The following is a 10848-nucleotide window of genomic DNA, read 5'->3' on the forward strand; positions in this document are numbered from 1 at the left end:
CTAACTAACAAGCAAACTTTGAACATTGTTGCCAAGTCAAAATCTAACATAAACATGGTGAAACTATTTTAGTTTCATAACAGTTAACAAATAAGTTTGTGCATTCATTGTTTAGTGAAACATCTCATGGAGTGTTGTTATTAACTATAATCCTAATTTGTTTGGTGGTGATCAAACTACGACTGAAGTGTTGTTATCACCTATAAATACATTTTGTAGGCATTAAAAACCAAGAACTCAAAGAATGCAAGAAAAAGCTGAATAATTTCAATACAAAAAGTGCAATTAAATACTATTTTATCCTTCGAGAATGAGATAGGCAGAGTGGAGTCACAAATGCTTTTTGACGTTTGGATTTTTTCCCAATTTAGAAAACATAATTTAGAACTTGGATCATAGCTTAGGTAAAACTGACTTTAATGCCTACGAAATCATGACACAAAAAGGACAGAGGACTGTCATTTTCTATTAGAAGGCACACCATTATCTTTTTTTTGGCATACAAAAAAACATTTATAAAACTGATGGATCTATCCTTGACAAAGCAAATTTGGAGTATTTTATTTCTAATCCCCAGGGTGAGGCACCGTTAGATTATTTCATCGGTTGGATGAACTACGGAGCAGTGTACATTATTTATCCTGTATATGCAACCTTAGTATATCCTATACAAAAGGCAAAGCTAACTACGCCTACATATGGTAATATGACATTCGAGATAGATGCTAGGTGAAAAGCAGCAACAAATACTCATTGAAGCTTAAGATCTCTATCACATAACCATTTTCTTCCCATCAAGTGGTTGAATTTTTTCATTTCAAAAAGCAATCTGAAAGGACAAACAACCCTGTGACTGGAGAGTCATCTAGTAACTCTCAAAGTGTAATCCATATCCTTAATGGAACAAAGGAAATCTACAATGACAAACAATAAGAATATATTTGACAACTTCAATTACTTCTGAATCAAACTTTGAAAGTGTAGATACTTTTTCATGTCTAGAAGGATTCAAGTAAGAGCATATTTCGGAGAAAAAGCTTTAAAGCTTGGAACATAATTAATAGTAATTCATGGAAACAAAGTAACCAATGATAACCAGTTTGAGTAGTGCATTAGATACGATACTTATTCACATAATCAGGACATGAAGGTGTTCTAAGCTTGATAGGAAAAAGAGAGAAAACAAACAAAAGTCGCGCTTTGTTGCAGTTGCAGGTCACCTCATGCAAGCCGTTGCCTCATGGCCCCTCCCGCCGGTTGCCCACACCTTCATCTTCTGTGAAAGATTTGCAGAGCACCCACTCAAGACAGCTATCCCAGCTCCTAGCAGAACCTGAGTTAGCGAATGAAATCCAAACCAAATGCTGCAACCATGGACGAAGAATGAACCATATATAAAAGGGAACTGATCAGCAGAACAGAGAAGCAGAGAAACGAACCAGGTAAGAGAGAAGGACTGGTTATTTTTTATAACTTTCAGTTGAGATGTATTTTTCAAGAACATGCGGTGTGTTAATATTGTGCAATGCACCGAGGGAACATTTTTTATTGCCACGAAAATGATATGTAGCCAAACAAAAAATAGCTCTAGGCAATCCTGCATTCCTGCATTGCACTTACGACTACTTTCTTGAGAGAAATTAAGTAATCTTGAGAGAAATTAAGAATTGAGACTTGGGAAGCCCATAACCATTGTTCTCTTTGCAGCCAAACCAGGTCTCATCATTTCCAAAGGAACCAACAGTAAGAAATACATGGAGGTCTAAAATTCAGAAATACATTCAGCATCTCTATATATGTGTGCTAATGACAGGAATCACTAGGAAATCCTACTTACAGCTCTCGACTTGATGGATGCCTGCAATCTAACCGGTAAACATATCAAAAATTGCGGCAGAGAGCCCATCTCGTAGATGGGCACCCGCTTCTGTAGCTCCATAGAAATGATCTTTTCTTTTGGTAAAAAAAAGAGGATCTTCTCTGTATACCCCGCCCAACCATGCGCGGGATAGTCATTGGATCACGGGATTGCGACCACAGGTAGAAAGACAAAGCAGCACGTGGACACAAAGCGTGGCACCGAGTTGGGCATGTCAAAATATAAGATGGATAGAAAAAAATATGCAAAAACCTAACATAGTAAGCAATTAGGCAATGCAATACGCAGTAGAATGACATGGAAAAGAAAGTATATCTATGGAACAAAACTTTGCATGTGCATCCAACAGAAAAGAAGTCATAAAACCTGCCAAAAGAGACCATGGATAGCAGAAAAATATGCAGCGTCCCAAAGTACTAAGCAATTGGACAGTATGACAAGCACGCACAATCAATTATCTTCTACTTGCATCATCTCCAGAGCATAAACCATATTTTTGTAGCAGAAAAACATGCAATAACCAGACATATTAGCCAGTTCAACATCGTGACAAACAATCTTATAGGATGGAAGACCAAATATTTTCTACCTGGATCACCTTCATAGCAAGACAGATCAAACCAACCCAGCACAGAAACATGAGCACTAATATAGCATGTCCCTAGGCACAACCAAGCTTTAGTAAGTAACTGCAGCCTGGTTATATCCTCTTGTTAGAACATAATAAAGTTGTAGTCGTGACAACTCCCACTGTTTCTTTCTGATTAGTAGTCATGCAAAATTTGTTGAGGTTGACCTGTCTTAACCGCTTCTCACATAAAAGGACATACAAAATTAATACATGTAGGACTGCAGTTGTGAGCGCTACTTTCTCTAACGTTTATTGATATACAGATCTAGCTCAAATATATAAAAAAACTAACAATATTGTAACTACTCTTGGTTAACTGAATCAAACACTCACCATAGTAAAAAAAATCCATTGCAGCATCCTGCCAACTGCCAAACTGTGTTGCAATATATGAATCCTATACAAAACGTAAATAAATATATAGCTTGGTAGCTCTAGAAATTGATGAAACAAGGAGATGCTAATTCATAATTTTGTATGTGCATATAGATTAAATAAAATAAGGTAACTGTCTCATTTATGAAGAGGAAACAATTATCTCCGCAATCTCTTGTCTTCCTTTGGTGTGCTACGTAAGTGCAATTTTCAGGAAAAACAATCATACAGAGGATATTACTTTCTACAACTTGATGTTTATTGGAATGCAGATTCCATTAGAATTACTTGCATCTTGAAAGAGTGCGCTGTGTACATTTTTATTTGTCATCAGTCAATAAAATACAGTAAAGTTGTCCCACCAAGTGTAGTTTACTATGCATATATCCATAGAATTAAGGTGTAGGTTCCTTTACGCATTCCCCTATGATCATCAACAGTTTCTAGAGAACAGCATTCCTTCTATCTAATATAACCTTTTCTTGCATGCTTCACAAGAAAAACATCTAAGGGAGAGTTCAAAGATGGTTACAAATTTACATGCATGTAAACTTTAGAGAAACTACAATGCTCGGGTGAAAAAAAAGAGCAGGACCATACCTTTAAATTTAAAATTCAATAACCTGACAAAAAGTCAATCACCTGACATTAAAGAACCTTTGTTACACAACCTGCTATGCAGCATGAGCATATATGTCAACAAGCAAACAACCAATTAACTTACCACACAAAAGTTGTGTGGCGCGAGGAGAAGAAGGCCTAAGCAATGAGGCACCAGTTCATGTAATCGTTGGATGAGTAACACAAGCTGCATATGCTCACAACCATGCTCACCATCACCAAAGGTCACACTGCACGCCATGCTGGGCCTGTAGAGCTCTTGGTGACAGCCAGCCGTGCAAGCCCTCCAACAATGCGAGGGACGAACCGTACCAACGGCGGACGCGACGCAATACGGACATACACACGCGGTCAACTTCGTAACGAAGCCGCGGTGTGCTCATGTCCTCTCCATCTCCATCTCATCTCTAAGATGCTCCCGCCGCTCCAACTCTTTAACCTGTGGAGGCCATTGGCTTCACAGAAACGGACATCTACTTCAAATCCCCGTCCTCTGAAATTCACTGGCTACACATCAGAAGAATCCTAAGCATTGGAAATATATAGAAACAAAATAAACAAAATCGAATCTAGAAGGGGATTTTTTTACGGGTGAAGAGAAGAAATGGGGAATTCAGCGGGAAATTCTAACACCTTTCTAGGCATGGCAGCGGCCCTTGATACCACCAGTTGCGGCAATCATCGGCAACCATGGTTGACCTCAATCTAGCCGCCCGGCCGCCGACCGCCCTAGGGTTTCCCTCTGCCGCCTGATTTTGTTTGGCGAGGGAGATTGGCAGGGTAGCCTCATCCGACCACTGGTGTTCCAGATGGAGCCGGAGGTCGAGGCGAACACGCAGGGAGGCGCGGTGACGGTCGGTGCAGGCCGAGCGGTGGCGGTGTGCGAAGGAGAGGAAGCCAGGCTCGAAGAGAAGGAAACCGACCTCGCTCGAAGCTGGTGAATGGAAAGCGTGCTAGCAGGTGGGACCGAACCCAGTGACACGTCACGAGCAACCACAGGCCAGCAGAACCCTGGGAGCTTAGTGCTCTTTAGAGATGCGCTGAACCAGGCCAACCCCAACCGTCCATCTCCGCTCCATCCAACGGCACACACCACATGTCACGCGGATCGCCCCCGCATCCCCCGCATCCCCCGCAGCCCGCGCAGCTATAAAAAAGCAGACGCGGCAGCTCAAATTCATTCAAACACAAACCAAATCTCATTCCAACCCAAATCCTCTCTCGCCGCTCGCCGGAGCAAGTCGAGCAAGCAAGCAGCAAGGAGATGGACGCCAGCAAGGGGAAGAAGTTCTCGGCGAAGAAGCTCGGCGGGCCGAGGAAGAAGTCGGTGACCCGCTCCGTCAAGGCCGGGCTCCAGTTCCCCGTCGGCCGCGTCGGGCGCTACCTCAAGCAGGGCCGCTACGCCAAGCGCGTCGGCACCGGCGCCCCCGTCTACCTCGCCGCCGTCCTCGAGTACCTCGCAGCGGAGGCAAGCCCCGCCCTTCTCCCCTCTCTTCCTCCCTCCCTGATTCCATTTCGACAGCACGAGCTGACGGCGCCGAATATTGTTTGTGTTACAGGTTCTGGAGCTGGCAGGCAACGCGGCCAAGGACAACAAGAAGTCCCGGATTGTCCCGAGGCACCTGCTGCTGGCCATCCGCAACGACCAGGAGCTCGGAAGGCTGCTCGGCGGCGTCACCATCGCCCACGGAGGTGTGCTCCCCAACATCAACCCGGTGCTTCTCCCCAAGAAGTCCGTCGAGAAGGCCGAGAAGGCCGCTGCTAAGTCGCCCAAGAAGGCGGCCAAGTCCCCCAAGAAGGCTGCCAAGGCGTAGATCTGGACTTTGTTGATGACGATGAACTAGGCTCCCTGTGGCTGTGCTTGTGTACTCAGTGCTTTAATTAAGTCTGTACTGTAGTTTAGCTGGGTTGTGTTTAGTGAAGTAGTTCCCTTTCAGTTGCTATGTAACCGTGTGCAATGAGGAAGCTCCTTGCTTCCTCTTGTCTTATGAATGAACCGTCCAAGTCATGTTTTCACTGCAGTTTGTTTCGTTTTTGCAATTGAATCGTGGCAACCTGATGGATCTCTGCAGATAATTTTACAAACGGATCTTCAATGAAGGGGAAGGGCCTTCCTTCCCGTTTTCTAAACTACACACGTCATTGTTTGAAGTGCAGTACTGATTTCTCTGTTGAGTTCTGTATTCCTGTTATTGCAAATAAACTGTGTTGGTTACATGCTAAATCAATCTGAGCTTGTTGACTGAATTTACTGTTACTTTCTTCTTCTAAATTAGTACAAATTTCATGAGTGGGCGATTGCTCAATGTCAATATACTTCCTGTGGGTCAAAAGTATTTGCATCATTTTGGGTGTTGGCTTAGTTTCAGGACTTGGGGATTCGAGGCCAGGGAAGAGTATTTCCTCACCCTTGTGCGAACTATTAATTTAAAGGAGACGGTCAGTCAAGACAGTATCTTGATTGCAAATAGATCTGCCACTGCTTTCTGCTTCTGGATCAACAGGTTCTCAACTTCGTGCTTGATGTCAATTGATTTTCACAGAATCATGTGCCAGAATCTCTGCCATTCTGCTCTGGGTTAGTTCCAGGGGCTATCCATGGACATTTGTGTTACGCAAACAAATCAGGTTACACGACAAAATGAATTTCCTTACCATGAAAATGAATATTTCATGCCTGACTTGAATTGCCAAGAGAATCAACATCAAGGGTACAACATACGGGCACTGAGGCCACTAAAAGAATATTTCGTCACTCTTTCTTGTGCTAACTACTAATTGCAAGGTGGTACAACAAAATACAACGGTAGGACTGTTCATAAGGCGATATTATCTCGTTATCCAAGGTTTCGTCAACATCATCCCAGTCCCGGGGATGACAAGCAACACACCGAGCCAGGCCTCCAAGCAGCAGTCTACCTCCGCAGGCCCTCCACAACGTAAGTAGCGTACAGATCCCTGTCAAAAAGCACCAAAAATGTCAGTGTAAGCTTGGCACACCAGTAGAGGATACAAACCATGTATAACACAACCATGGTGAGGATTCAAAAAATGCTCACATGGAATGCTGAATGGCTTCGTAAGCAGCGGTGGCGGGCAGAAAGTCGTTCACAGCGACCTCCTTGTTCTCATTCTTCTTGTCTGGATGTCTCAGTTAAAGAAACTCTTCGATCTAAGAGGAGGCATACACTACCAAACTTGCATTGCCTTGACCCTAAATTGGTTTAATAAGATCCATGTTTCAGCCATCAACTATAAATGAGCTTCAAATGCACATAACCATGTACTAGTAGACCATCAAATTTTTATGTGCTGGATTGAAATGCAGGCTCACACTTCGGGGACTTTTTGCAAGTAAAACCAAAGTAAGCAAACATTTTTTTGTGTGGAATGCTCGAAATACAAGTGAATGAACAAGGATACAGTCCTCAAAAAAGCGTCGGATCTCAGCCAAGCGATGAGGTGGGAGCTCCTTGATATCATTGAAGTGCTTGTATTCAGGGTCATCAGCACACACTGCAATGATCTTATCATCTGCTTCTCCCTGTTCAGATAATGTACTTGAATCAGGATCTATCCTTTCTTTGGCTGCAGGCCTGAGAGATGAAAGCAAACTATAAATCAAACCTGGTCAATCATAGGCATGAGGCCGATGGCCTTTGCACGGAGGAAACAGCCTGGCACAACTGGCTCCTGTATCAGCGAAGATAAAACATATTAAACACTGTACTGAACAAGAGTACAAGTGATGAATGGAAAGATTTGTGAATGCACACTGTAATTATTATACAACCAACTAAAAGATTGAACAGTATAAAGCACGACCTTCTGTTCATAAAGGGCAAGGTATTAAAGACATACCTGCATTATAACTAGCACATCCATCGGATCACTGTCATCGCACAATGTGCGGGGAATGAAACCATAGTTATGAGGGTACACAACTGACGAATAAAGCACACGGTCCACCTGCACACATGCACATAACCAACGGAAACCATAAGAACATTGGAGAAGAGAGATTCAACATAAGAGAAAGAAACGAATAGCGATGATTTACCATTATCAGCCCAGTTTTCTTGTCAAGTTCATATTTAACCTTGCTGCCCCTAGGTATCTCAATGACCTGAAAAACAAAATAGCATCCACTTTTAGTCCGTGGTCCAGAACACCTGAGCATGTGTTGGATAACTGACAAACAAAATTTAAAAGCTCAAAATGACAGAGGTGGTTTAAATGACCATATATTTCGTATGATGTGGAGTCGTTGTTTTTCAACTAAGAAAGAGCTATGCTATTGACATGAACTTATAGCATACATATAGAACAAACTTAGACGGGAGAAAAATCAGTGAGAATATATCATGGTGGACTTACGCAGTTGAATATAGTTGGTGCATCAGGCCCTGCACGAAAACGAAACAGTCCGATTTATAAGTTTTGAAAAGAGGGAAACAAGGAAATTGATTTCTTGTAAACATGAGCAGTGAAATACCTATCTCAAGATCATGCCAAGAATGCGCTGAACCAGGTCTCCTGGTCATGGATGACAGCGTTTTTTCATTGAGAACAGGAGCCTTAACAGGTGCGCTCGCCACCTTAACCTTGTCCACTGCTTCAATAGCAGGAGCCATCACGAACACCTGGCAATGATTGCAACTTTTGTTCTTTTAGAAAGATATATTTAGAAGTTGCAGTTAAACCCATCCCGGCAGAAGTAAGTTAATGCCATGGCAGAAGATGGAAGAATGTGAACTTGAAAAGGATTGGTTTTCCATGTATCTTTTAGTAAGTTAATAATGTCAAATAATACCAAATTGGCAAACTATGTGGACAGCGACAGCTAAACAATGGATTTGACTCCCCCCAAAAAGCAGGAACTCAACAGGGAAGGTTGGGTTTTCATTGTCTCCCTGTATGATAGATCTTAGTGCCCTTTTCAGTTGTTGTACAACAGAAATCATAGACAAATTGTCAATAATGACTAATCGTACGGACAACTTACATGTTGTTGTTCTGATCGAGTGGTCAGCAATCAAATCAACACGCTTATGTACATATAAAATAACTAGTACTAATCCACACCGCTCAGTTTACAAGTAGGGATAAAAAAAGGTTTATTTGCAGGACAAGAATTTCGTATTAACCACCAGATTAGTTAGTGGGTATGAAAAGTTAGCAATGATTGACAAGCACTCTAGATGATCAAATGGGATTTAACACGTTTTTTTTGTTGCAATTAGGATATTTTTATCTTTGCCATTACTCAAAACTCGGTGCCAAATGTTTTGATTAGCAGAAGAATGAGCTCACTTTTGTTTCTGTACGAACCATCAGTAAGCTAGGCTGTTGACTTATTCTTTAGAAACCAACCATTAATAAGTAAGACTGAAGGCGTTTACTTTTCTTGTTGTTGTATAAGCAGTTTCTAGGAGTAACAGATAGTAGGTAGCAAATTTATATAGAAATCAGTATCAAGTAAGTAGTAAAAGACTTGGTGTAACACAGGCGTGGAACCGGAAGTCTGTGGCGCACAAGACTCCGAACTCTGAACGCGCGTGACGCGGACTGTATAACGATGGAAGCAGCAACGGCTGTAGCATTTGCCTAGAATCGAATGCTTAACACACACACACACACGTATAGCCCCAAAACGCGCGCATTTCAGTTGGGCCAACCAGATTCAATCGCAAGCCGCTGGCCGAAATGCGGGCACGGCAATGATAGCATAGGCGCGCGGGCGGCGGCGCTGAAGCAGGTGCCGAAACCAGAGGAAATAAACTTGCAGGCAGGCAGACAGGCAGCAGCAGTTTGGCCTGCAGAGTAGGAACGGGTGCGGTATATATGGAACCGCAATGCTGGATCTGCTGCTGCATCTCCTATCGGCAGGCAGCCATTGCGGGCAGTAGCAAGCGGGCAGCTTGCGCGGCTGCTCGTCCCCGGAGACGGAACATCGGCGAGGGGATAAGAAGGAGGAGAAACGAACCTGGGATGGATCTGGAGACTGGAGGAAACCCTAGCTTCCGTCTGATGGAGAGTGGCTGAGGAAGGAGATGGAGGTGTTTGCGTGCGTATCGTACTTCCGCTTCTTCTCTCCTCTCTCTGCTACTGCTGCTGACTCTGGCTTTGCTGCTTGCACTGGTGCGCTTCTTTTGACGCCATTTAAAGCCGCGCGCGCGCCCTCAGAGAAAGACGGCCGTGTTTCGCGGCAGAAACCCGGACGTTTGGCAGTAATCGCGAACGGCCCCTCGCCTGGTCTACCGGCTAGTATGGTGTCGCCAATCTCTCGGTTTCCAGGGGCGTTTCCGCGATTCGGCACGGCATCCCGGAACGTGAAATGCGGATATGTCTCCGGGCCGATCGCGTCCGTTGGCTGGCGGATCGGACGGCGAGGGAGCGTGTCGGTCGGGGTCGCAGCGTCGCGGCAGATGATTCCCTCTATCGAACCTGGGCGTGGAAGCAACGTCCCAGCTCGCGCGCTGGACGGGATCGTATTTTAGCTTATCTTTTTCTTTTTTTTTGGTGAAAAAAGCTGAACGTTGGCGCGTCGGTCGGTGTCGGTGCGCTGCGGTCAGGCGAGCCGGTGCGCGGTCCCGCTCGTCAGTCGGTTGCGACGTCGCGCCGCGCAGGCTTCGGATTCGTGTGGTGCGCTTTACGGCTCCATCCACTGCAGGTGCACAACATGTACACATGCGTCGGTGCGCGCCGCCCGTTGCGTGGCCACCAAACCGGTGAGGCTTCCCGCCTCGTGCTTGCGAATCGCGTGACCGACACGTTCCGATGATCCAGGCCGATCGACCCAGTCCAGTCGCTGCTTTCAGAGCACAACGTAGTAGTATACTACCTACCAGCGCGTAGGCGGACACGTACGTGCCAGCAGCCTCTTTTTTTTCTTCTTACATATACGTGCCACCAGCTGGAAATTAAGCAGCCACGGGCTGGTGGTAACTGCCACGTACGTACCGACGGGCCTACACCGTATATATAACGAGCAAAAAAAATAAACCAGCCAACGTACCGCACAGGCTCCCGTGAGACAGGCCTCCCACTCCACCGCACCCTCACACTCCACCAATCCATTTCATAGTCTTCAACAGCACTACAAATAAACGTAAAACTGATTAAAATGATAGAAAAGGCCACGTGCCACCTAACGAAAGCCACAAGCACTCGAATGAGCCCCAAGTTCACCAACGTCCTCGGCAATTTCCCATCGGGGCCAGCCAAAGCTTATTGTACTAAACCTTGTCGTAACAGACATACGGAAATTCAACTGACAAATGGTGTGATAAATAAAACTTGAAAAAATTCAAAATTTTAGGAACAGAGCATTGTTTTGGTT

At 44.5% G+C, this 10848-nt stretch overlaps 2 protein-coding genes across 2 annotated transcripts; one reads left to right on the forward strand and one right to left on the reverse strand.

Annotated features, from left to right (window-relative positions):
• The first annotated feature begins 4709 nt into the window (after positions 1 to 4709).
• On the forward strand, positions 4710 to 5342 carry LOC124708299 (histone H2A.2.2-like). Its single transcript, XM_047239982.1, has 2 exons — positions 4710 to 4974; positions 5066 to 5342. Exons 1-2 carry the CDS (start codon positions 4771 to 4773, stop codon positions 5318 to 5320), a joined length of 459 nt encoding a protein of 152 aa, XP_047095938.1. The 5' UTR covers positions 4710 to 4770; the 3' UTR covers positions 5321 to 5342.
• An 810-nt stretch (positions 5343 to 6152) lies between these two features.
• On the reverse strand, positions 6153 to 9547 carry LOC124708158 (soluble inorganic pyrophosphatase 4-like). Its single transcript, XM_047239846.1, has 9 exons — positions 9493 to 9547; positions 8002 to 8149; positions 7884 to 7912; positions 7567 to 7632; positions 7368 to 7475; positions 7134 to 7199; positions 6930 to 7050; positions 6566 to 6647; positions 6153 to 6464 (listed from the first exon to the last, which is right to left on the reverse strand). Exons 2-9 carry the CDS (start codon positions 8138 to 8140, stop codon positions 6422 to 6424), a joined length of 654 nt encoding a protein of 217 aa, XP_047095802.1. The 5' UTR covers positions 8141 to 8149; positions 9493 to 9547; the 3' UTR covers positions 6153 to 6421.
• Between the last annotated feature and the right edge of the window lie 1301 nt (positions 9548 to 10848).

The sequence above is a fragment of the Lolium rigidum genome, chromosome 4 (genome assembly GCF_022539505.1).
Source record: "Lolium rigidum isolate FL_2022 chromosome 4, APGP_CSIRO_Lrig_0.1, whole genome shotgun sequence".
Classification (NCBI taxonomy): domain Eukaryota; kingdom Viridiplantae; phylum Streptophyta; class Magnoliopsida; order Poales; family Poaceae; genus Lolium; species Lolium rigidum.

What these genes read in the sequence shown, in the direction of transcription:
- LOC124708158 (XM_047239846.1), bottom strand. Translation starts at nt 8,140, where the DNA reads ATGGCTCCTGCTATTGAAGCAGTGGACAAGGTTAAGGTGGCGAGCGCA. An exon ending in CACCAACTATATTCAACTGC is followed by an intron (nt 7,633 to 7,883) that starts GTAAGTCCACCA and finishes TTTGTTTTTCAG; the next exon opens with GTCATTGAGATACCTAGGGG. An exon ending in ATGTGCTAGTTATAATGCAG is followed by an intron (nt 7,200 to 7,367) that starts GTATGTCTTTAA and finishes TCGCTGATACAG; the next exon opens with GAGCCAGTTGTGCCAGGCTG.
- LOC124708299 (XM_047239982.1), top strand. Translation starts at nt 4,771, where the DNA reads ATGGACGCCAGCAAGGGGAAGAAGTTCTCGGCGAAGAAGCTCGGCGGG. An exon ending in TCGAGTACCTCGCAGCGGAG is followed by an intron (nt 4,975 to 5,065) that starts GCAAGCCCCGCC and finishes TTTGTGTTACAG; the next exon opens with GTTCTGGAGCTGGCAGGCAA.